Source organism: Etheostoma spectabile, chromosome 24 (genome assembly GCF_008692095.1).
Source record: "Etheostoma spectabile isolate EspeVRDwgs_2016 chromosome 24, UIUC_Espe_1.0, whole genome shotgun sequence".
In the NCBI taxonomy this organism is placed as follows: domain Eukaryota; kingdom Metazoa; phylum Chordata; class Actinopteri; order Perciformes; family Percidae; genus Etheostoma; species Etheostoma spectabile.
In genome coordinates this window covers 11,554,327-11,580,855 of record NC_045756.1, presented here as the reverse complement: position 1 = coordinate 11,580,855, position 26,529 = coordinate 11,554,327, and the positions used below count along the sequence as shown (strand labels likewise).

At 43.2% G+C, this 26,529-nt stretch overlaps 2 protein-coding genes across 15 annotated transcripts in view; both read left to right on the top strand.

The window, feature by feature from the left end:
• LOC116674194 (microtubule-associated protein 2) overlaps positions 1-18,381 on the top strand; it is a 60,558-nt gene extending 42,177 nt beyond the window's left edge. For 5 of the 14 annotated variants that reach the window (XM_032506730.1, XM_032506732.1, XM_032506731.1 and 2 more), the window contains 15 exons: positions 721-795; positions 3,190-5,919; positions 6,135-6,332; positions 6,464-6,598; positions 7,309-7,364; positions 8,712-8,729; positions 9,093-9,278; positions 9,391-9,502; positions 9,762-9,812; positions 11,128-11,438; positions 14,283-14,375; positions 14,965-15,057; positions 15,596-15,677; positions 16,346-16,458; positions 16,583-18,381. In XM_032506730.1, the coding sequence (XP_032362621.1) occupies positions 721-795; positions 3,190-5,919; positions 6,135-6,332; positions 6,464-6,598; positions 7,309-7,364; positions 8,712-8,729; positions 9,093-9,278; positions 9,391-9,502; positions 9,762-9,812; positions 11,128-11,438; positions 14,283-14,375; positions 14,965-15,057; positions 15,596-15,677; positions 16,346-16,458; positions 16,583-16,792 (4,463 nt within the window). In that variant the 3' untranslated portion in view covers positions 16,793-18,381. Of the gene's footprint in view, positions 1-720; positions 796-2,990; positions 5,920-6,134; positions 6,333-6,463; positions 6,599-7,308; positions 7,365-8,711; positions 8,730-9,092; positions 9,279-9,390; positions 9,503-9,761; positions 9,813-11,127; positions 11,439-14,282; positions 14,376-14,964; positions 15,058-15,595; positions 15,678-16,345; positions 16,459-16,582 lie in introns of all 14 variants that reach the window. The other 9 variants (XM_032506736.1, XM_032506739.1, XM_032506737.1 and 6 more) reach the window with 9 other exon arrangements.
• A 1,173-nt stretch (positions 18,382-19,554) lies between these two features.
• Positions 19,555-26,529, top strand: part of unc80 (unc-80 homolog (C. elegans)) — a 58,443-nt gene continuing 51,468 nt past the window's right edge. Inside the window, 7 exon segments of the mRNA XM_032506750.1 lie at positions 19,555-19,832; positions 20,259-20,307; positions 20,655-20,811; positions 21,862-22,205; positions 22,626-22,749; positions 22,854-22,918; positions 23,216-23,358. Coding sequence (XP_032362641.1) covers positions 19,741-19,832; positions 20,259-20,307; positions 20,655-20,811; positions 21,862-22,205; positions 22,626-22,749; positions 22,854-22,918; positions 23,216-23,358 — 974 coding nt within the window. The 5' untranslated portion in view covers positions 19,555-19,740.

Below are 26,529 nucleotides of genomic sequence, written 5' to 3'. Positions count from 1 at the left end.
AAAGGAAAGCATCTTATCCATCAAATAGGAACTTGAAAACACAGCCTGGTGGATGTCAGGGTTTAAGCAAAATGGTAATATTATGATGAAATGACGCTGATATGTCTGCTAAGTAATCAGCCTAGCTATAAGGAAAGAGAGAGAAGGGAAGGATAGAGGGGTAGAGAGGAAAGAAGTCGAAGAAGAGAACCTATATTAATAAAAGGGGGAAAAATGATGGAAAAGAGGATTAAGCAGCTTATTAGCTGGTACCTTTTTATGTTTAGCTTAAATGTCCGGCACACCTATTCAATCTGCATGTATGCATCTGGATGAACCTGTAACTCTCACTTCTTGATAGTGAATTGAATGTAAATACTAAGTTTATCAATGTCTTTTCATGTTTCATGGTTGAATGTCGAAAGTTGAGCCACTGTAATGTGACTCTGTAAGTGGATTGTCTAAATGCATCCATCTGCACACTTGACATTGAGTAAAAAGCACACACACACACACACACACACACACACACACACACACACACACACACACACACACACTCACACACACACAAAACAAGCACTGTTCCCAATCTCAAAGGGAGGCCACCCATAGGGATAAGATCAGAAAAGATATACGTTTTTCATTTCCTACCTCCCATCTATGTCTTGCCTTGCCGGTGTTGTGTGTTGTGTGTCTCCGTCTCTGCCTCTCTTTCTCTCTCTCTCTCTCCCTTCGCAGTGGATGACTCAGCCAATTTGCCTCCCTCCCCTCCCCCCTCTCCGTCCGCTGAGCAGTTTGGGCCCGTGGCACAAGGTATACCCATTCACACGTAAAACCACTCAGGATGACAGTGTGAATTGTTAGAGTGAGAGTGGTGACAAAAAGTTTGCTAAAAGAAGACACCAAACACAAGTTCTCAAAACGTGGCAACCACTCGCATGAATAGAAATACTCCTCCTCTTTCTTAATAATAATAATAATAACTTTGACTTATATAGCGCCTTTCACAAACCCAAGGACGCTTAACAATCGGGGGGTTAAGAGATCTTCTTCTGGTCCCTTTAGTGTTTAATGTCAGTGTTATGCATGTCAGATAATCGTTAAATCACCTTAAGGGGGCTGCAGCATGTGCCACCCTGTCCTGTTCTTGCTCCCGGATAGTCAGGCTAGACCACATCCAACAGCATCATTTCTCCCTTTATGCTATAGCACATACATAACCTGCCACTGGAGCCCTTGATCTTCCTTGTCTGCTTTCCCCTCAAAATATCTCCTCTGTTGTTCCTTTGCTCATTGTGTCTATTGATTTTCTCAAGGTATAAATCACAGATTGGCTCTCAGCTCGTTACTCACAGAGAACAGCACAGGCTGTTTTTCTTGCATGTGGAATGCAATCACCAAAGTTTAGAATCATACAATCCCACTGCATGGTTTATGGCCACTTATTCAGATAAATAATACTTAAGAATAAACTGAACTTATTCTAAGAGTATTTTGTTCATATCTTTTTAGACTTTTCGATAAAATCGGATCTATTCTGAAAGAAGTCTGTAAGATTGCATCCATGTTAGAGTTAAAAATCTATTATTTACAAGTGCAATCAGATGCTCTAATTATTATTTCTAAGGAAAACAATGTATTGATCATAGATAGACTAGAACTTGCATTAATTGCATTCCATGCATCTCCATCAGAGCTGAAAGTAACCCATGTAACCCCAGTTGTGTTGTCCTCCATGTCTCATCTACTGTATGTGTCACCCTTCCCTGCTCAAAGAAGATAAAGTAGAGGTTGTCAGTCAACAGCAGTATGAGGAGGAGGAAGAGCCCCACAATAACCAGGAAGAAGCAGAGCATGAGCAGCCTGGAGACTTGCTCTTAGAGCAGACAGATTATTTAACAGAGCCCCAGGCTTTGGGCTGCCAGAAAGCCCAGACACCTGAGGTCCTCAATGGAGGAAGTCATCAAGGTGAACACAGCCCGTCACAAAAAGGTGTGTGTGTTTTTTGTGGGGTTTTGTGTGCGTGCGTACAGTTTGTGTGAGTGTACTATACGTGTGAGCAACTGTACATCCTTTCTCTACGAAAGCGTGTTGGAGTGAATATCCATAACCTAATTTGCATGATCCTGTTGTGTTCTGTTAATGGGTACTAAGACTTCCCACTTTTGATTTGTAAAGTGCGATGCGACTCAGGCTTTGCTGCCAACCTTCCTGCAGCTTTGTTGCTCTTAGATCCTAAAGCTTTCGCTTCACTACCTGAAGTTGCCATGTGCAAAATGATGTGAGCATTTTGATTTTGTGCTTTCCATGCAAAACATAACCATTTGCTTTTCATTGGAGCAACATTAGAACACCCGATCAACCATATTGTAGTTGATCATTTATGCACTTTTGTATTGCCAGCTACATTGCAAATGCAAATATCACTGTCTATACTGTTAAGTGTTGTTAAATTAGTTGTCTGTATATTTTTACGTGGGGTTTGCTCAAATATTGTGTGCAACATGGTGTTTCTGAGTACACCCACCTGTAATGGAGCTTTATGAATCAGTTCTGAATGTATTTTATGTCTGTTGTATATCACTTGCTTTGAGTTTCAATGTTGTTCTCATTTCATTCCCATGCAAAGTATAATTCTGTTTTCCTATTGTTACTAAGGACACACATTGGGCATTACAATCCACCCTCACTGGACATGTATCATCATCAGTAGCTATACGGTTAATTGAATTGAACATAGCCTTAAAAATATAACTTAAACATTATTATCCAAGCAATTTAAAATTCATTCACATCCACACAATTTCCTGCAGTTCAAACTGCAATGACACCATTTATAGTTAATTACATCAAATAAAATCTTTCTTTATCATCAGGTTAACCATTTTTTGTCAATCCTTGTGTATTGCAATAGGAATTCAACATATTAGTGTACATTTATTCATTGTCATTTCACCTATCATGCAACTCATTCCTTCATTCCAGTTATGCACGCTATCTTACTGTAGGTGCTGTGACCCCCTCTGTGCTGTTTTGGCCTGCTGCAAAATACACTATGCTGTGTGTTTTGCTTGATGGAGAGCTACCGTATCTGTGTGCAGAAGGCCTCAGCTTGATTGTATTGGCTAGCTTTTGTTGATGCTTCAAGCAAAACTTTTAGCTTATATGACCTGGCACAAAGTTGTACAGTATTCTTGAAACTCACAGCCCAGCCAGATGAATGTATCAGTCAGGCATCTTGTGAGCCTTCTATGAAAGAAGATGAACCTCAAGTGGCATCGCTGCATGAGAAGCAGTTGGCAGTTGAAAGAGCAACACCTGAAAGGGCAGAAGTTGCTTCGATTGAACCTCCCCTTCCCTCTATGAAAGAGACAGAGCCCACAGACACCTCCTCAGTTGAGCAGGGTAACCAAGAAACAAAGGATTTAGTTGAAGAAGTTACTGAGAGTCACCTGCTTGTAGAGTCCAAAAACAAAGAAGCAAAACAACCTCTGACCGAGGAGTCAAATCTTAAGGAGGAAGACAAAGAGGGAGTTATCTTACCAAGCAAATCAGAAGCCCCTATGAATGAAAGCAAGGAAAAGCCTGGGGTGGCTGATGGGAACAATAAGGAGTGCCTAGCTAGTGGCAGTGACATTACGTTGCATAAGACGCCAGTGACTGACATTCAAAAAGGGGACCAAAGGCAAGAAACAGTCAAGTCAAGTCCGGAACCTGGCAATGGGTTGAGAGCAACATCAGATATTTCTGCAGGCCACGAGTCTGGAGCAAAAACCTACTTTGAGACATCCTCAAAAAGTCAGGAACAGGACTCATCACAAACCCAGAGCTACTACGAACTCAGCACAGCAGCAGAGGAAAAGTTACACGAGGAAACTAAAAGCATTGTGCAGAAGCTCGAGGAACAACAGGAAAAGAAAGCCAGAACTTCCTCGTGTAAGATGTCACTAGAACAAAGAAGCCTCTCCCTGAACATTACTGTTGAGTCTTTGGCAGGACAGACAGTCAAGGGAGAGAAGTCAAGGACTTTGTGTCCAATCAGTGGAAGCTTTGATGAATCTGAAGTTTACCCTTCAACGCCATTTGTGCAGAGCCAACACCAGATTCTTCCGGCTGTCTCCATTACCCCAACTACCACTGAATCACCTGAAGATGCACCCACCAAGGCAGACACGCCTTTGCCTTCTGATAAGCACAAATGTTTTGAACATTCAGGAAGCCTCTCTGAAATGTTGGACCTGGCTGGAGACCTGCCTCGGCCATCATTAGAGAGAAGGGATCTGGACCACATGAGGCGAAAGTCTGTGCCCGCCAATGTTTCAGCTCTAGTGGGGAGCTCGTTGGCCAAGCTTGCCTTGGGAGATCAAACCTCAAGAGTGGCGGAGGGGGAAAGTCAGCTAGAGGAAGTGGGCTACTGTGTCTTCCAGGAGTACTTAGGGCCCATGCCTTCTCCTGCTGATGTACCAAGTCCTGGGGAATCTCCTCACCAGCTTTTCCCCTCAACGGAGAGTGAAGTTGAGGAGGAGCTTGGGGCCACAAAAGCTGAAGCTGTTCAAAAAGGAACTCAACAACAAGATCATAAAGGTATTATCCCTGAGAGTTCTCAAAAAATAGGGTTTGAGAAGAAAGATGCACCAGTAAAGAGTACCCTGATTCTTGAAAGAGCTCCGACAAGTGTGAAACCTGATCGTTTAAGAATCCCGATGACTTCTACAAAAGACAGACTGAATGAGTTTCGTTTGGAGAGTGGCCTGCCTGGTGACATAAAGATCCAAGCAATTCCTGAAGTAGAAATTGAAAAAGACCCCTCCAGAGAGGCTTCTCCCAGCCCACAAGACAGTTCCTTTACTTTCACTCCTTTGGAAACTGGAGGCAAGGTTCCCCCAACTCCTACCCCCCCCAAGTCCCCATATGAAACTCCCACAGATACCCAAATCATTAAAGAGAAGCCAGGGAATGATGTCCTCCCGGAGGTCAAAGCAGAGGACCATCCAGAGTCTGACAGAATTGATAGTAGACAGACAGAGTTAGACAAAGAAATACTGAAATCTGAGCAGAAGGAATTAGAAGAAAGAAGAGAGGAACCAGAAATGACAAACACAAACATACCAGCATCATCTCAGTCTTTAGAAAACAGCACAGAAAAAGGTAACAAGAATATTGAAAGTGTGAATGGGACACCTACAAGATTAGAAAGAATAGAAAAGCAAGAGACTCCAAAAGTTGTTCAGGATTTAAGCACTGGAATGCCCTTAGATGAGAAAGATGCCCAAATCCAGTTACAGGATGTGACTCTGGATAAGTCTGCTCCACATATGCCACAAATATCCTCCCCAGTCATCATTATACCTCAAGCACAAGTTGAGGAAGAAGCAGACGAAGAGGATGACATTGAGATTGCCGAAGAGCCTCAAGAAGTAATTGAAGAAGCTGAAGTCCCTGAGAGTCTAGTTAGGGGGAGGCTAATGGTAGGGGATCAGATGGTAGAAGAACATCCCATGTCGGGAGCAGAAGAATGTAGTCACAGTGCGCAAAGCAGTGATAACGGGGAGCCTGTGACGGACAGTTTGCACTTGTCTCTATGCTCCGACCATGATCTCCCACAGCAACTGGATGAAGGTGACAGAAATGATGGGATAGGTGAGGATAAAGTAGAAGAACATACACAAATAAATAGGGATGAAGGGACTAAAGACGACGGTGAGGTGGTAGAGAAAGACCCTACAGGAGAGGAGCGAGTGGAAGAAGTTGGTTCTGATGAAGTGCGTGAAGAGAAACAGAATAAAACGATGGAGGATGAGGGGGAGGAGAGGATGGGTGAACAGGAGGTGGAAGAGACCTCTGATGTACTGCACCAGACCAGTCAGGAAGCTAATGATGAAACCACCATGGACGTCTCTATCCTAGATACAGACAGTGGCTGGATGGACTCACAAGGTACCCAGAGCTTGTACAATTAATCAATTAATCACTTGTAAAATACATGTTTAAGACACATTAATGTGTATTTAAATTATTTTCAATACCAAAAACTAGCTCACACCATGAAGTTTGTTTGATAGTAAATCTTAATGTGTCTTTTGTACTAAGCTAGCTCCCAGCTAGCGAGGAATGTGGAGAATTAGTTCTCTTTTAATTCCTCTCCACTGCAGATGATGACAAAAGTATCATGACTGAGCAAATTGAAGCCCTTCCTCGGGTCCAGCGTCCTACTAGCACACCTGTGGTGGACAGACCCGCTAAACGGGCCCCTGGCAGAGGAAGGGGCCACCCTGGCATCACTGAGACTAAAGTGTCCCGAAAAGTACCCAGCCACCATCCACCAAAAGAGGAGATGAAGAAGAAAAAAGGTTCTGGTTCTGTATTCAAATCCAATAGCAATGTCACTTGTGTAACTTGTTAAGTACAGATTTGTCTCTCTGCAGTACATTTAACCGAGGTTTGCATATTGGTATAATCCTGTCTCTCCTCTTTGCTGTAGCTGTGAGGAGGGCTGACCTGAATAAGGTTTCAGCCCTCCAATGTCGTTCTCCATCTCGAAAGTGTGTAGCCAAATCAGCAGCCAGACATCCTAGGCCCGCTCTGCTTCACGGCTCTGCTAGACGCAAGGCCACAGGTGAACACTCTTCACCGGGAATCGGTGCTGTGGATAGAGAGAGTGCAGCCAAGTTCTAATGTACACTCTGCAACCTTCCCTGTATTACTTTTTATTCTGGCTTTTTATAAACTGAACTTATTGCTAACTGAGCACAGTCAAACCTGGAACAATTTAGGGATTTTGATGACTTTGCTCTCTCTCTATTGATGGCTCCTTGAGAAATCAAGCAGGTGCAATGTAGCTGGCAAACATACAGTGTTATGGTCTTTTTTTATTTTGTCTTTTGCCTGTTCAATTTTGTCAAAAAATTGAGTATTTACTCCTGCTTTGCCACATATTCATTTCTATTTGTCACTAATGCCTCAGTGAATTATTATTGGTATTTAATGAATTATTATAGCAACCCTGTTTCCATTATTTTTCTGATTGTTAAATGCAACTGTAGGCTAAATGTTTACCTGAAATGGCTGCATGTTGAAGGTTGGTCATCTTGTGTGAAAATGTAGAGTGACTAAAATGTTTTCATGACACTCAACGCGTAGTTTTTTGATTTTGCTGATCACTGATTTTCTCCAAATAGTGACTTTTGACGTTTACGCTTGGGCAGTCTATTCGGAGTACATTTATGGGAGTTCATGTGTGTTGTGTGTAAAAACCAATTCGCACTGGCAAGTGTCTCCCCTTTGCTGGTTTACATTTGTCATTACAGCAGAACTCTTTCTTTACAGGTATGGAAAGCCATCAGCCCCTCAGTGTGGCCCACCAGTCCAGAGAAAGGACCACTGTAAGTATTATCAACTACAACACATGCACGCACACACTCAAAACAGTTGTGAATATCATAAGCAGGATTTTTTGTTCATTCATTATTAATGGGTAATGGGTAATTACTATATTGGGCTTTTGTTATAAAAGTAGAGGAAGCGACGAGGTGTTCGTTCAAATAGGATTAACCCTCTTACACCATGGTCACTTGCCAGATCTTTGAACCACTATCTTTTTACATTAACAATTTTTTTAATTAACAAAAGGTTTTTGTTGACCGCCTTGCTCTAGTCTACATTATCCCTTATTTAGGTACCCATGGTCTGGGTGAATACTCGATTCTGATTGGCTGGTGTCCATAAAATGGAGTTCCGTTGAAACTGACTGTTAATAGATCTAAATCAATGAGCTACATTAAAAGAAAACTAAAATAGACTGTAGCTATGGTTATTTATAACACTGTGTGGTGCTTGAGTTTATTCCTATTAACACAACTGGACGGGGCTAACACAAGCTGCAAGAAGTAAGTTACTGCTCCTCTTCCGTTTGTTGTTCAGATCGCTAGCTAGCTAGCTACTTCATGCTGGGGCTGACAATAACTTTACACATGGCGGATAATTGTTCGTGAAACATACTTTTAAACTATATTTACTCATTTCAAACTGTAAACAAGGTTATGAACGCTTTCTGGCTCTTAGCTGAGCTAAAGGCTTCTATGAGCTGAGCCAAAGATCTTCTAATGAACTGAGCGGACTCTAAATATGTCGTTGCTAAGACGGGCTAGTCGTATCTAAGGTCCGTCCTATTTAATGGAGCAGTGAACAACGTTTGCATTGCATAAGTGCCTAAAGGGATGAGGGTGATTGTTCCAAGTATTAGTCTAACTCAGGCGTAAACAGGAAAAGTTATTGTTTAGAAAAAACAACTTTAGATTTCAATTGTAAAACGCATTAAAATATAAAACAACGGTTTCAAAAAATGTTACTCAGCAATTGACCATGGTTTAAGTGGGTTAATGCCTTTGGAGGTGTCCATTGTAAGGTAACGTTAGCTAGCTGAACCCATTAATTGACGACGGCAAGACGTGAACCGTTCGACGCGCAACACGTTAGTTTTTTTCAATACATTCCTCACATGTAATACACACATTAACTCCATTTCTTTATTTGTTATCTCTCAAATCACACATGTCTTCCAGTACATAGGCTATCACAAAATAACCGTGTAATGCTTCATGGACCTTGTTGTTTGCATGACGAACTGGATATGTTCTTCCTTTTTTAAATTCCTACATTTGTGTCTTTATTATTTCTCTCTTTGTGCACGTTCATTTTGTCTTGCATGCCTGCCTCTGTCCTTGTGCCAGTCCCGACAGAGGACAACTGTGAGTATAGAAATCAAATGAGAGTAGGCAGACAGACTGTCATGTACAGGTTTACTATTTTACTTATCTTACTAATCATAATATGCAAGACAGGGGCAAAGTTCATGTTCTACATCTGTCTAGTAGGCCTAGTCTCATGATTTATGTCCTTTGTGTGAATATCTCCATCCATCCAAGGCAAAAATGCTAAAAATAGATTCTGTGAAATAACAAAGCATACAGTTCACTTGCATGTAGTATGTCGCTCCCTTCACCTCCACCTCATCCCATCTCTCTTCTTTATTTCTCCATCTGTTTGTCACCGCTACCACCTTGCTCGCACATCCTCCTGCATGCTTTCCTGCCTCTTGTCGGGCCCTCCAGAGCCCAACGCGGGCCGTTCTGTTAAAGATGGCATTTCAGCGCCGGGGATCCGATCACCAGCCCCCCCGGCCTGGCTCTGCCTGTAGCCTTAAGCGGAGCCCCTTGGTGCAGGCGGAGCTCAATGAGGCCCGCTGCTCCTCTGCATGTTCCAGCCCATCCCCCTTGTCAAACGAATGGGCAGAGAAGGTAAAATGAAAGGGAAACAGGGATTGACAGGCTGATAGGTAACCGATGTCCATGCACGTTGCATGTGCTTGAGCCCCAGTATTGACTCCTCAGTGTGTGTGTGTTCATTCAGGAGAGAGCGTACCGCAGCCCAAAGAGGTCGTCCCTGCCCAGGCCGGCCAAATCTCTGACACGCCACATCCCTGCTGCTGAACAAGAAGACAGCACCCCCTCCAGGCCAACCTGTAAGAATATGCACACAGATGCGCAACACAGAACCTTCCAGCTTGTTTGCCTCCCAAATGAACCAGCAGATTGCTTCTTTATACTCCTGCATTTATACATATGACTCCTTTACCCCATCTTTTTAATTACTTAATTAAAATCTAACTCTTAGCACCATACACTCCCTTCCCCGCTCTTCTCTTCCCCCCATTTTCCTTTATCACCTTGTTTAATCTGCCCCTTTTTCCTCCTTGTCCTTTTGCCTCTCCCCTCTGAAAGCGATCCAGTCCAGGGGGGACAGCAGGTCTGGAAGAGCCCCTGGTATGGCAGGTAGACCACCTAGTAGCTCTTTTATTTATTTTTTTGAGACCCAATTTTTCTTTGTTTAAACACAGTGCAAAACATTGGTCTGATGACATTATACAGAAAAGTACACTACACATGCCAAAGAAGGTGCACAGTGCACTTCCTCTATGATCCCTCCCTGCAACCACACCAAAACAAGGAGAGGAAATACGGGAAGGAGAGAGACACAACAGCAAGAACAATGTCTGCAGCTCACTTACAAGACACACAGAAACAGACAAACAAACAAGAGCTGTTGTATGTTTGGTCAGTGTTGACCGGCATATGACAAAAGAGACCAAACACACGTACAGATAGAAGCAAGAAGGCTATAGCACCGAGTAGGTCCTGTTAGACCCATCAAAACCTCGTCAACATATGACATCTGGTTATTAGTGTAAAGTGTTTTTTTTCCAAAGAACTCCAAAATAAGGATTTACATTCTGTATAGAAACGAGCATCATCCATTGACAAAGCCTTCATTCATTCATCTTGTTCACACATTATACTGAAGGGTGTCTGCAGGTTTCAGAAAGTCTTAAAATAGTTAATTATTTAAGTCTCCTTAAGTTGCATTCCCCTCTTAATACATAACCGGGTTGCATTATGCCAAACATGCTTGATTTGCTGTATCTATCTAATTTCTGCCCATTTAAAGTTAAAAGAAGATAATCTTCCAATCAGAAGGAAGGTCAATTTGCAAGCTTGTTTAGTTTTGTTTCCCAATATTGTCTTAATTTCATTAGATTATTATGTACAGTGCATATATATATATATATATATATATATATATAAATATATATATACAAACACTCACTGTATATAAATTTGGCTTTGTCAAACCTGCAGTGTGACCTTATCAGAGCAACAGGTGAGATCCATAACGACAGGTTGCTACTTCTTGTTCTTATTCAGGATGTTGTCGACTAATATCCTATTGGATTTGCCCCAGTATCCCAGCAACAAGCCACCAGCGTTGAATGAATTTGGTTGCCTGTGTGTGCTTTCACAACTTCCTTGTCAAACATTCTTGTTTGACCTGGGTTGTGTGTTTTGTGGAAACTGAGCAAATTTAGTTCCAACAGGGCAGTGTTGACCGCTCCATGAGTGTTGTTTCCTTATCATCATCATCATCATCATCATCAGACCCAGATGAAGGCTCATACACTCCAATCCATCTGTTGCTCTAATGTTTTTGTCTCTATTTGTCTCTGTTTTCCCACCTGTGTTTTCATTACGGGGTTTTTATTCCATTTCATATCTCGTTTCCTAATCCAAAGATATCTCTTCTTCTCTCAAGGTACAGAGTCTGCACGTTCCCGATCAGTCCGTAGCGGTGCCTCCACCCCCGGCTCCTGCGCCGTCACACCCGGCACACCCCCTAGCTACGCCTGCCGCACCCCCGGCTCTCGCACCCCCGGCAGCCACACGCCCAAGTCCTTCAGCATCCTCCAGGAGAAGAAGGTGGCGGTCATCCGAACCCCGCCCAAGTCTCCATCCTCAGCTCAACGGCAGCTGAAGGTTCTTAATCAGCCCCTGCCTGACCTGAAGAATGTAAAGTCCAAGATCGGGTCCACCTCCAACCTCAAGCACCAGCCGAAAGGCGGACAGGTAACAGGCCATGTTGAAACATGACGTATAGTATAGTAGTATTGAATCAAACTCGGGATTTCAAATAGAATGTCAGATTCTCGTGTGAAAATCGCTTAGTATCACATGAGATCAAGGTCCAAGTTAAATCTGTAGTCTGCAAAATTTTAAACAGAATCCATCCACTTTTGTAGCAGGACATCTTTACAGCACACAGGCATTTCTTTTAGCAATCTACAACATAGTATGTAAACAGCATGGAGAAAGACATAGATTTACATAGATATGTAATGAACTGACATCATATTCATCATATTTTTTGGTAAAGAACTCCTTTAAACTTTCAAATGCCACACATTTACCCATTGCTGCCACATGGGGGCAGTAAATGACAAAGTTGTAATGTACACCTTTTTAATAAAAAAACATACTATTAGAAGACAAATAATTGCATTACATTCAACTTCTAATAGTTTAAGTTTATGTGTAGTTTTGAAAATACTGTTTACACCTTTATTGTAGCTATTCAAAATATATAATATTTGTACACACAAGATGCAATACAATGTGCTTCTAAAAGATAAAACAATACACGTAAAAAGACAGATGCAGGAAATAGGAACATTAAAACCAAAGCTAAATTGATCACGTATTTGACCAGGGGCGGCTGTGGCTCAGTGGTAGAGCAGTCACCTGCCGTATTGGAAGGTTGGTGGATCGATCCCTGGCCACAGAACCCTGAGTTGTTCTCGTTGCTGAGTCATCGGAGTGCAAATGTGTTTGAGTGTTTATCTGATGAGTAGGTGGCACCTTGTACGACAGCCTCAGTGTCTGAATGGTTCCTGTACCATGTAGAAGCGCTTTGAGTAGTTGTTGAGACTAGAAAAGCGCTGTATAAGAACAGTCCTTTGACTTATTATATAGGACCATTTGTAAGAACCCTCTTCTTCTCTGTCTCTCTCTGAATTGTAGAAATGTTTAAAAATATCTCTGTTCACATCTTCACTCCCTCTCACTGCCTCTACACCCCTGTCGTCACATCCTCTCCGTCATCACCTGCCTCCGGCGTCTTCCCCTGACTTTCCCTTTGTCTTCATCCTCTTACCTCTCTCAAGTTTCTCCGTATCGAAGATGGATGCGAATCAGCTTCAGCGCTTAGTCCTAAAAGCAGATTTAAAACCGCAGCCATTCCCTTCAGAATATTCCTTCAGTTGCCTCCGAGGAGCAGTCAACCTGCACAATCATTCACCCTGGGGATCTGCTGTCATCCTGGCCGTGCAGGATTTTCCCTCCGGCTCCGAGTATTAATAATTGCAGACGGAACGGAATTACTTATTGAGAAGTTGCATCACTTTTTCTTTTCTTTTTTTCTTTCTCTTCGCATCGGTCGCTTGCTACATCCTAAAAAAAGAGCCCGGTTTCTGATTCACTTGAATTGAAGGGAATGCGTGCTGACAATTTGAATAGAGGTGCAAGGTTCTCCACTTTATAATGTCACCCGGAGATATTATCATTGACTGAAAAAGGGTAACGTGCACACACTCAGGTCCTCTCATCTCTGTCTGTGGCATGTAACAGATGCGTGGTCAACTAATAGACTGCAAATGTGTGATCACATAACCAAGGCAACAGGCAGTCCTAATGTGAATGAGAAATGTGACATAGAGGCAGACATTTTACAAAAATAAAAAATATGATATGTTAAAATAACACTTAATGACATATTTAACATCATATAATGTCTTAATGTCACTTCATTTTGACATTAACAGACCTATTTCAAAATAAAATATTGCATTTGCACCCAATGAAAATAAGACTAGAGCCACAGTGCTTTGGGGATGTTTTGCGGTAATGTGGGTGATTTGTCTCCACCACCGTAACAAAGATTTAAATAATTACATGAAGCTTTGGCTGCCAGGAATAATGGTAATAATACGTTTAGTATTGAATAATCCATAAAATGGCAGACTAGCCATTTTAGCAAAAATGGTAGATATCTACAGAGGCTGGACCAGTGAACTTTTGTGTTTTTGTTTAACAAAACAAAAACAAATTGATCATCAAAACACTTGATTGATAAATTGACAGTACAATAGATTTTGAAATCTACATATTCTTAGTTTGACAAGATTGCCATTGGGTTCAGTCACGTTGAGTCGAGTCAACTTTATTGTCAATTCTGCAACATGTGCCAGACATACAGGGCAGATGAGTGTCCGTTTCTCTCCGACCCACGGCAGAGATGCGTTGTCATTGGTCGACCTTGCAGATGTCTGAGCTGCAACAGCTCGAGAAGGAAGTGTAGGAATGCAAAAAAAACGACACCCCAAATGGACAGTAAGAACAGTGTGTGTCCATATGTGTGTGCGTGCACACATGTAAGAGGAAGAGCTGTCAAGAGAATCCAGGTCAGGTCCGTGTCGAGCGGAGACAGGGGCGTGCTGTCAGGCCTCTTGTGTGTTTCCCCTAAACCTCGTTCTCCTTTTATTTTCTCATTCTCCCTGTGTTCATTTTTGGCCCTTTGAACAATGGAGTAGGCATTTAGTTTTTGTTTTTTTATTTTACAAAACAACAGAATGATGCACAAGGCATTGCTTGAATTAATCCACAATTGAGCTTCAGTTAAGTTATTTATATATATATATAATGGATATATTTGTTTTCAACTTGTAGGTTTTGGCTTGATGATATTAATTACCACCTCTGTTACCTTTTACATTTTTAATTTAGCATCAGTGTAAAATGACTTCAGCCAGAAAGAAGTGGTAAATGCATGTAAAGACACATGGCTCGCCCATCCCACAATAATCTAAATGAGGCACATATAGGCTTTTATTTTTCTTAAATTTGATTTTGTTTTAGGTTCAGATTTTACAGGAGAAGCTGGACTTCAGTCATGTTAAGTCAAAGTGCGGCTCCAAGGATAATCTGAAGCACTCGCCCAAAGGAGGCAATGTACGTACGCCTTTCTCTTTTCTTTGTCTTTTTCTCTTTCCTTTCTTTCTCTTTTCAGCGGGGACTGTTGTAGCACTCTCTCTCTCTCTCTCTCTACATTTATGTGTTCATCTGTCTACCCATCTTTAAAGCAAAACAAAGAGTTCTGCCAAAGTACAATACATCCATGTTACTTCTTTCATTGACCAAGAAGTAAAACCCCAACTTTCCAAGTGCTATGTTTTGGTATGCATTAGGTGCCATTCTTCTTATTATGAAACTCGCTTCAGGCTGCTGCAACAAGTTCAAGACTCAATGCCCAAGTGCAGCTTCTGCTCTCTGATAAATGCCTTTATCCACCCTGCATAAAAACTAAACTCCATCCACAAAAGGCTTCAGATTGTTTTCTGTAGTCTGGATTGGCGAAAATTCTAATTCCCCCAAGTGAGTGCTGACAGATTGATAGGTCGTGGATTTAAATTTGGGACACTTACGCAGGATTATTTGGAGCAGGAAGGGGACGGGGGACATTTTAAGCCCCCTCCCCCCCCTCTCCTCTTTGCTCTCAGTGTTTTCTGTTTGCATAAAAAAGTCACCCTGTCTTTCCCAGGTCATGATTCCAAGTGTTAAACTGGACTTTAGCCACGTTCAGGCTAAATGTGGCTCCCTGGACAAAATCCAGCACGCAGCAGGCGGGGGAAACGTGAGTGACTCGGCAGAACACATTGAACCTATCCATTTTGGCATGTAAATAATCCTAGTGAACTATAGTTTACATCTGTATCAACTGTGTTTTTGTACTCTGCATTTAATATGTTTAATATTTGCCCGAGGCACACAGCATACCGTCTCTCTGCATAGTGTATAACATCTTGATGGAAACACCCCTTCACAGCATGCGGTGCTGTCTCTCTATCTTTGGAACTGTGTTTGCGCTCGCACTAATTCATATCACCCATGGACAATAAAGTTTAATTGAAGCACCTGCTCCCTGTAGCGTCCCATACAGCCTGCGTTGTGTTTGTTTAATGTCTGTGCTGTTGCTGCTCCCTCTTCATGTGAACCTGTCTCCGGGGAACCGACATCAGCACCTCTGTGTCTCTTGATTGACTTAATCATACTTTCCTTTTTTTCACGTATCCTGCCTGTAGCTTCCATCTCTCCAAAGTATATTGTTTTAATATACATATCTTTTTTTTTTACACTTTTATGCTAACGTGATTTCTGCTGCCGCCCCACAGATCCAAATCCAGACCAAGAAGATCGACTTGAGCCACATCACCGCCAAATGTGGCTCCATGTCTAACATCCGCCACAGACCGGGTACGGCAGTTTTTGTAGTTTTTGTAGGGTTGCATGTACTTCCTCTACATTCTTCTTTCTTCACATACAAACCTTTCTACCACCGATGTGTTGCCCTTTTGGTGTATACCCTCCTGTTTTGACCTCTTGTGAGTTTATGCTAATTTCAGCAATTGATCATCTATTTTTACACACATTGACATCTAACATGCATTCCAGGATGCTTGTTTTAAATGAACATAGATGCTAGGTCTTTATGAAATTACTGACCCTTGTGTATAACCAATATTTAATACGCCATTTTATAAACTAAATTGTCTTTATCTTGCCTTGAATTGTATAAAAAAAATGGTTATTAAAGTGTTTTTATACATAAATGAAGTTTGATCTCATGTAATGCAGGAAAGTGGAAGGCGCCTGGTTGCTTTAGGCTTCAGTTGTGATTTGCATATTTTTCCCATGATGAGAGAAATAGGAAAAGATTCCTGATGATGATGATTTTGTCCACATTGCCACACCCTGTGTGATACTGTATGTGTCATGATGGTAAAGAGATAAAGTGTGTTCTTCCCGTGCCTTGCCCTGTGCACGCTGCGGTTGTTTGCCCTGAGTGTTGCTCAGGAGAATCCTGCAGGCGAGTGATGCCCCGTGGGCTTGATCCTTTTCCTCTCCTTCTGTCGTGTTCCCAGGGGGAGGTCATGTGCGCATTGAGAATGTGAAGCTGGACTTTAAAGACAAGGCCCATGCCAAGGTCGGCTCCCTGGGCAACGCCAGCCACACTCCTGGAGGAGGGAATGTTATGGTAAAACAAAACAAGAAGCACACAAACACAGCGTCCTGTCACTGCCAGTTTCTGTAAAGAAGAGAATACACCCCTGACCTTAACTCGTTTTTTTTTTCTTTCTTCTTCTTCCTGCACCCAACAGATCGAGAGCCACAAGCTGAGCTTCCGGGAAACGGCCAAAGCCCGGGTGGATCACGGCGCTGAAATCATCATCACCCACTCCCCTGGGGTCGGGACGGGAGGCACCTCCCCTCACCTGTCCTCCTCCGGCAGCATCAACGTGCTGGAGTCGCCCCAGCTGTCCACGCTGGCCCAGGACGTCACCGCTGCCCTGGCCAAGCAGGGCTTATGAGCAGGCTGCCACGGATTCACATACCCTGCAAAATCCAAACCATTCCTCCCATCAATCTCATAAGCATCCAGTGTTCTCCCACGGTCCCTCACTGCAACATGACCCCCCCTCCCCCACACACACACACAATTGCCCCCACAGGTTCTACAGTTGTAGTTGATTGACTGTCTTCGTCTATCAGCGACCCTTCCAGCCCTCCGAATGGGATTTAAAAAACTGAGTTCTAAGATGATTCCTCATTCACACCCAGTCACTCTTTATTTGTTTCTCATTCATTTTTCAATCACTCAATATGGACTTGTTTTGTTTAGTCTTAGATGAAGGCTAAGGTTTGAGTGGTTGTGTTTGTCTAAGAAAGCATTTGTACAGTGATTTAACGCATCACATTCCACTTGTATGAGGATAAACGGGAAGGGGAACTCATGCATAATGTTCATTTAGAATTGATGTGGTTCTGAATGCAAGAAATAGCTACTAGATACCAGACGCTAGTCTTAAAGATCAACTGTGTGAGAGTCTTAATTTACAGCAACGTGGCTTGTAACTGTATCTGCAAAAGAATGGCTGATAAACATGTCTGCTTACAATGTGACATGACATTCATTTCTGTTTGTTGGTTGGTTGGTTTTAATCGTATGATCTCCTGATATGTGCTGAATTGTTGGACAAACTGTTTTCTCGTTAGGTTTTCTTTTTTTATATATATGTCCCTGTAGTGAGAGTTGTTCCCGTTTTGTATGTTCCCTGTGGCTGCACTGGCTTATTAGCACCTAATTGTGGATAACCACTGCAGTTATGTCGAGTTAAGCGCTAAAAGGCTAGCTTTCCAATAGATTTTCTTCCTTTTTTATCCACAAACCAATGGGCTGCTCTTTTTGTTTGGTTTTACCTTAGCTCTGTGGTTTTTTTAGACTACAACTATGCTTTTATGCTGGCATGGCAAATACATGATGAATAAATTAGATCTTTTTGGGGCAATCTTTAAACTTTTCAGTGTGAGTATAAATGGCCAGGATGCATTCTAGTGTCTGTACTACATGGTCAGATCTTCAGATCCCTGAACAGCCTCTCATGCGCCTGTGAGCTTTCCCCTTATTGCAGAGACTGGGTTGTACAACGTATTTGAATGGGCAATGTGTGTTTCAAAAATGGAAAGTATGAAGCTTTATATGAAAACATTCCATTAAAAGAGCAGCTACTCTGCCCTTTTGTGCGATTGAAGCAGTAACTTTACAGGAAACGAAGAAGAACTGGGAAGAGGGCGTAACCCTCAACTTGCAGTTGTTGGGATTCATTTAAAATAAAAAGGATTACAGAACATAACTGTTTCAGGACATTCTCTGCTCTACCCCCCCCCCCCCCCCCCTTCCTTTTTCCTCCTTCCCAGATGTCAGTTACCCCTCCAGTGTTTTCTGTGCTTCCTATATTCTTCCTATATTCTTGCCTCCCTCCTCCCCAGCCCCCCTCTGCCTGTATTGGTGTATTTAAAAGACCATGTAGATGTGTGCACACGTTCCGATGTTTGAGATGTATGACGACAAATGCTCCTACAGGATGATGACAACCGAAATAAAGAACATAAAAACAGATTCAATCTAGTTTATTGTGTCAATTCTCCCCAAAAAATTATTGTAATTAGTTTATCTGAAGCAAGTATAGAGAAGCAGACATGTGTTACAGTGCAGATAGGGGATGGTAACTTGTTAAATCTGAAACTAAATTATGGGTTTTGATTTGTCTTACTCTTTTTTCTTGTGAAAAAAACATGTTTTTTCTACATGGAAGTGTTTGAGTGCTAACACATTTTGATGATATTTATTTACTCAATGTAATGTACACATTTTCTGCATTCACGTAGTGGGGCCTGATGTAATGGTCTGCATACCTGTTGTACTTTATGTATACTGTGTTTATTACCGAGTTTAGTACAACAACTAGTTAGTTAAGTAACAGCCGAATGCAAAGAACATGCTGTACATGCAGTATTATTTGTCTCCTATTTGAAAAATAAGAAAAAAAACTCAATGGAAATGGAATCACTGGAGTTATCCCTCTGAGTATTTAGTGCAATTTTGACGTACTTTTTCCTTTTCTGCAACTATATTCTACTCCACTACATTGGAAAATGAAAATATTGTACCTTTTACTGCTATAGTGTAGATTTGATCATGTATAGAATACAATACATTTCTAGAGATTAGCCAGTAATATCTCAAATAGCTTGTCAATGTGGACATAATAACATAGTACTTGGGAATATATATTTTGAGGAGCCAATATGTATACTTTAAGAAGCCTACATTTTACTGACAATACAACTGTAATTGGAATGGAATCTTTCATGGTGGTATTTCTACTTTTAGGCTACTTCAGTACAAAGGATCCGAAAACTTCTTCCATCACTGGAAGTTACAAAGTCGTTGTGCCTGTTGTCTTTTAACCCACTCCCGTGTCCACCTGGGACCTGTTGACATTCATTTGGAGGCTCGTGTCTCATGTGAACACACCATCCGGGTGCAATTCAACGTGTGTTCTAGTCACACGCGGTGTGATTTATGATAATGAAGCGCAAATGAAAGGGGTTATGAAGGAAAACATCTGGCTCAAGTGCACACTGCGTCTTTAAGCTCCGCCGCCGATAAATTAGCACGCCGATCATCTGTCGCTGTCCGGTGAGGGTGGTGCTGAAATCAGAGTGCTCTCCTTCTCCTCCACCCACCACCCCAGCCCCCCCCCCTTCTCTCTCTCTCTCTCTCTCTCTCTCTCTCTCTCTTCTCTCTCTCTCTCTCTCTCTCTCTCGCCGACCGACCGACACTTGCAGCCATTTTACGCAGGACGAACCCAATCATGTCGTGAGAGGAGCTCGCTGGTCACCTGGGCAAGAGCCACCAGCCACCGCGCGCCCCGGTGGTCGCACGCACGCACGCGGGCAGGCAGGTCCGGCCAAAATGGTGAAGAGGAAAAGCTTGGACGACAACGAGCCGGAGTGCGGGAAAGGAATACCGTTCCCGATCCAGACCTTCCTATGGAGGCAAACCAGGTTAGTGTGTGCTTCGGGGGAAACTGATAACAGGTGTTTGGCCGAGAATAAGGAGGACCAGGGATGGTGTCAAAGTCGCTGCCTGACACAAGAAAAGCCTCTTGCATTTCTACCCTGAGAAGCTCAAAATTAAACGTATTGCCCTATTATAATGCAGAATGATACCCAGAATGATTTAAAGGGGGGGGGGGTGGAATGCCTGTTGTTGCAAGGTGGATGGAGATGGGTGCAGATTGCATGATGTCACACCTGTAAAGCAAATCTAGAAAGTGGGCCAAAGAAAATAAAGTGGTCTGTGGATCAGCTGCAGTGTGAGTGCCAAATATCACCTTTGCTAAAAAAATAAATAAATAAATAACATTGTAGATTTAATGGTGTATCTCTTATTTTTTTCCAATAACATCTGATGATTTGTGTGTTTTTCAGTGCATTTCTGCGTCCAAAGTTGGGAAAACAGTATGAAGCCTCCTGTGTGGTGAGTTATTTCATAATGCCATGTGCGTGGTGAGGGAAAATAATCGCTCCCGTCCCGGTAATCTGTTTTTACCTTAATGCACCTGCAAATCAAGTGGGCTCTTAAATTTTACATTTAGCAAATTAGTTTTTCCCCTTGCTTTCTCCTATTACCCAGGAGCCAGGTCTCTGTAACCTCATCTCCATAATGAAGCTTCACCAGATCCCTTTGGATCTAAATAGAGCTGCCAGTGTCTCTCCCGCAGGAATGGCCCCCCTTGAGGCCATGTGGGACATTTAGAAAGTCCAAAGAAAGAGGCTTTGGTTCCTGGCTGACGTCTCTTTTTTTTACTCTGGCTGCCTCCCCAGTCCTTTGAGCGGGTGCTGGTGGAGAACAAGCTCCACGGGCTGTCGCCGGCCCTGTCGGAGGCCATCCAGAGCATCTCCCGCTGGGAGCTGGTCCAGGCTGCCCTGCCCCATGTACTCCACTGCACCTCCATTCTGCTGTCCAACAGGAACAGGCTGGGTGAGGACACGCAACACACACACATTACCACGCTTCAGGCATTGGGTTGACAGGTTACCCGGATTTAACAGAAAAAACAAAATTGATGTTATTTTAGTATATGAACACATCGACTATTCAAAGCACCTATACAGACCAGATTAATAATTAGACGAGAGCATTGATTATGAAAAAAAAGAAAAATTGCCTTTTCCACAGGTTACACGGATTTAACACAACACAAAATTGATGTCATTTTACTATATGAACACATCGACTATTTAAAGCACCTATGAAGACCAGATTAATAATTAGACAAGAGCATTAATTATTAAAAAAAAGAAAATTCGCCTTGTCTAATATACAGACAGAAGGGCTGTTATTAACAATTATACGTTTGGTCTATACAATGTCACATTTCCTGAAGCCCAGTGTGATGTCTTTATATCGTGCGTGTTGTCAGACCGACAGTCCAAAACCAAAAGACGTTTTGGAAAAAAAAGAAAAAAGAAAAAAGAAAAAAGAAAAGCGGCAATTTAAAAAGCTCGAACACTGTACAGTTTGGCATTTTTGCTTCAAAATGACTTCCACCCCCAATCAATTATCCGTTGGCCTTAATTGTTTACGTGGTAAAAGTCATTTGTCTTCACGACGTCAGCGAAAAATATAGCAATGCATGGTGACATTTTTCAATTGGATTTGATATTTTCTTCGTCACCAGAAGTTATGAAGTACCACCGTCACCTTCCTAAAATAATCGCCTAAGTCATTTTTTCACGTTTTTCAGACAACACCAAAAACTGAACCAAATACTGAACATATTTTGACTTAGGCAGTTATACAAAGGCGTAGAATCCCATCACCTGTTCAACTGAGAATGTAAGAAATGTTACCAGAGGTGGCCAGCACCACGAGGAGACGATTTAGGCAAGAAAATACTTTTTGTCAAAAAATGACTTAGGCGATTATTTTAGGAAGGTGACAATATGCTGTCTGCCATCCACGCTGCCCCATTCATCACCACACTAAGCAGGACACAACGTTAACCCCTGGCCTCTGACCCCTCCACAGGCCACCAAGACAAGCTGGGCGTGGCCGAGACCAAGCTGCTCCACACGCTGCACTGGATGCTGCTGGATGCCGCCCAGGAGTGCAACCACGAGCCCAGCCTGGGCCACGGCTGGTCCGGTGGGGGCAGCAGCAGCAGCGCCTTCCTTCAGCCCGTGGGCAACCAGGGATCGTCCCCGGGGGCTCCCGGCTCGTGCTCCGGCTCCGTCCTGGGGGGGTCGGGGCCCCAGCACAGCGGCTCCCTGCTGGAGGAGGATGAGCATGCTCGGACCAAGCTGTTCCACAAGAGCATGGCCACAGTGGAGCTGTTTGTGTTCCTGTACGCCCCGCTTATTCATCGGATAAAGGTCTGTACCTGGGGAAATGGACTCTCATAGGGGGAAAGGCAATATTCAGGGTGACAACCATCCATCGTTTTTTTCTTTATCAACACACACATAATGTACTTAGGGTCATCCTATGGCTATTGATCTGTGTGTACAAACAGATACAAGGGTCAGGTTACAATACTCTGTGGTTTCCCAAATGAACAATGAATTACTGTATCTTGTAAGTGAGCATGTCCTATTAGCAGCACACTCTGTAATAATCCAACAGCATGATATTACCTAAACATTTCAAGACTTGTTTATGAAAACAATATAATATATCTCACAAGTTGCTCCTTGTTTTGATTGGATGATGATAGTTGAGAAGGATTGCAAACAAAATGCTTCTGTTATTTTTGAGTTTCTAAATACCAGCACCGTACGTCTCTTGTTGTTAAGGAGTCGGACCTGACCTTCCGATTGGCCAGCGGACTGGTGATCTGGCAGCCAATGTGGGAGCACCGCCAGCCCGACATCCCCGCCTTCACTGCGCTCATCAAACCGGTCAGAAACATTGTGACAGGTGGGGGGAACAAAAATGCTTACTTACAGCCTCATAGATCCCTTGTAATCTGTTTTAATTTCTTCATAATTAAGACGTGTAATCTGCTACGCCTGTCTCAACAGCCAAGAGGAACTCCCCAGTCAACAACCAGTGCAGCCCCTGTGGATCTGGCAACCCGGGTCCCATGGTGAGCGAGTGTTTTAAGCTCAGATCTTGTCAGCTTTTGAATCCCATGTTGATGGAGTGTGTTCAGGCAAGATTCTGAGGCTTCTCTCCCCCCCCCCCACAGCATCCCCCAGAGGCTGGATGGATAATATTCATTAGCACCAGCCATTCGGAAGCATTAGCGTAGTTAGCCGGGGGTCGTGAGAGAGACCCCGCTCCGACCCCTGAGGCCTTTCATTATCAGGAGCCGTCTGTCCCTCTTTCCGCCTGCTTGTCCACTCATTTCCAGTAATCTGTCCATCTCTCTCCCCACCCACAGGGCTTCCAGGTGGTTTGCGAAGCCACACAATCAGATTCCTCCTCCCCCGCAGCTGGAGAGCGGAGCTGTCGCCGTGGTAACTCAGTCGAGAAAGGTGGTCCTTCTCAACAACCCCCACCGGTGAAAGGCCCTTCCAAGAAAAAGTAAGCACTGGTAATCGATGTAACTTCAAGAAGCATGGAGATGGAGGGGGGGGGGGGGGGCATTTGGTCTTGTGTGTGTATTATTCATTTTTTTATTCTGGGGTCATGTTGGAGCTTTTCCATTCAGGTTAAGCAGGAGGACATGTAGGTAAATATAGCAAAGCCACTCCGCATGACAGATATAAACTAGTCTTTCCATCCACCATTCTCTCTCCCCTATGCTTATGATCACACATATGGTACATTTATTTGGGTTGGAACAACATGGGACAACTTTATTTTATGGTTTGGTACTTTAAAATATTGTACATGTTGATTTGTATAAAAGTGCTACAATAGCTAATAAAAATACCTTCCAATTTGAGGTTTTGGCAAACTAATAATGGACTGTAGGGATTCAAAACAAATTCTAACTCAATAACTTATGTTAGGTCCATTCATACAGCACAATATTGTTTCAAAGGATTTTGCAATTTGTGAACAGGACACCATCTATCTGCACCCTAGATTCAGATTAATGCATGGGATAAACCTCAGCAAGAACAAAGGATGGAGTCATTCTAAACAATACTTGGTAATAAAACAATAGGACAATATGCTACCAAGAATAGCAATGTAGCAGAACTACATTTATTAATAACTGAAGAGGAAGACATTAAAAACTCAATCAAAAGTACCCCGAAAACAGGAGTGCAGAGGCAATAATGCATGAAATGCATCAAGTATGTCAAACGCATCTCAAATGTATCAAACAAATCTGTAAGTATAATTCACATGAAAGACAATTTCACAATTTGACATATTGATTTTGGATGATTACGTCCTTGCATGTAAACCCCTTAGTGTTTTGGTTGCTGTGTGCGCTCACAGTGTGTGTAGAAGAGGGTTTTTTCATCACACAATTTGAATAAACGACAACAAAAATGTGCGCTATGAATCTAGACAGACACGAGACGCGTAGCGGTTGTCTCACGCAACGTGAACGGTCTCAAGCGAGTGAAATCGTGCAGTCATATTTGATATTTGGGATGTTCCCAAGAAGCCAGTTGTGGGTTGAAGCCAGTTGTGGGTTGAAGCCAGTTGTGGGTCGAAGCGGTGCGGCGACCCGCGCTGACACCGAGCGCGCGGCGTCATCTTCTCGATGGCTAAACATTTAGCCCTGCGGCGGCGTCTGTCCAACACACTGCACAGCCCCGCACACACTCTCTCCACCTGCTCGTGAGAGCTACTGTGTATGAATAGCTCCTCCTTCCCCTGTGTAATGTGTTGCTCTAAGCAGTGCTGTCTCTTCAGTCAGCACACACACACACACACCACACACACACACACACACACACACACACACACACACACACACACACACACACACCACACGAACAGAGCCTTGTCTCGCTTGAGCATCACCAGATCTATCTGACATTTGTGTCCACATAACCGGGGTAATTACGCTGAAATAATGTGTTACATGTCTAATGCTGGCAACGTCCCAGCCTGGCACAACATGGCCCGGCTCAACCGACGGCAAGTCTGGCGTTGTTTGGTCTTCGCTGCCAAGCAAACACTCAATCCGGGCCCGCTTTGGCACAGACGAGGCAGATTTGACACGGCTGAGGCAGGGAACGCTAACTCGGGATGACAAAAGTCTGACTGTCGATGCAAAGTCATGCGAAAAAAAGGGAATAACACAACAGCTCTAATAAGAGCTACTTCCAGTGTTTGTGATCAGTGATTGCAGTGTGGGTGAAAACGACACAGTGTCTCACCAGAAACTACCAGCTCTGCAGTGAGCTCCCAGATCGACACACCTGTCACCCTTCTGAATCACCCAACCGGCGGTCTGACAGGGTGATGTGGGAGAAGGCGTAGAGGGCTTGATAAGCCAACCGTTGCTCATCTCAACTCGTTCTGGCAACCAAATAAAGTCTCCCCAGGGCTTTTTGTGATCGCTATGACAGCCGGCAACTGACTGCAAATCATAAATAAGCCCCATGAGCACCCGTCATACATTCCAACACCAAAGGACCTTTGAGCAGTCACGCGGTCACGCAGGAAGGAAGAGATTCATCTCTATTGTTTTGCCGCACACACTCAACGATGACAGATCAATTGCTTTCTACGAGTGTGTGTGAAACGCTGGATAGGACAAAGGCAAGGTTAGGGGGGAAAGTCAGTTTGATGTAAATTAGACGTACAGCAAGAGAAAATGTAAGGAGATTTGAGTCTAAGAAGGAATTCATTTCACGCTTTCAAGTTGTTGGATTCCTACTGTAGGTACGGATCCACAAAGAGGTTTTGGCCGTACAGTCCCACATCAGCACATTTAAATATAAGGATCTAATCAAAACCCTCTGAATCCACACATTTTCTTCTTCTCTGTCCACTCAGAGGCCCTGTCAGAGTCAGATCTTCATCTCATGCTCTTGTACACCCAGATAAAATCATTTCCACCGTCGGGTCCTGTGATTAATGCAGCTTACTCATCTGCCGCCGCATCGCGCTCCACTTAGAGCACTGCTGATGCTGAGGCAGTTTCCATGGCAACCACTGGGCTGCTGCATCACTGGCTGCTGCGTCTCTTCTACCGCATGGAGTCAAGGGCTGGGGCTGGGCCTGGGGTAGCTTTCGTCACTCGGTCTCCATGGCAACCTGACACAACAGCAGCCTAGAAATAGACACAAAGACATAGAACACATAGCATAGATATGGAAGGTATAGCACGTACATATTTCAGTCTATGTCCATGCTCGTGTTTATTTCCAGGCACATAGTGTGAACACTAAATAATAGAAGCAAAACGTTATTTAACCCTGAGAAATAGCTGATGAGGATAGATAGCTGGAATGATATTCTGAAGTCTGAACTTTGGCATCAGAGTTTTTCATTTTGTTTCTCCTCAGTAACGATAAATACAACTTCCAACCTCTATGTTTCCAGCTTCACATGTAGCTCAGTGTGATAAATACCTCCTGATCTGTTCAAAAGGTTGGGAGCTTGATTCTTAGAAGGTGCACAAATATTAAAGTCTAATGTTAACAATAAGTATTACATCAAACCAGCACATTTCAGGCTTTTAACGTGTGGCGGAGGAGGCCAGGGTTGAACCAGCAACCTTGAGGTAAGGGGCCAACCCCACCAACAGTCTGAGTCCCATGCTGCTCTAACAGACATGGG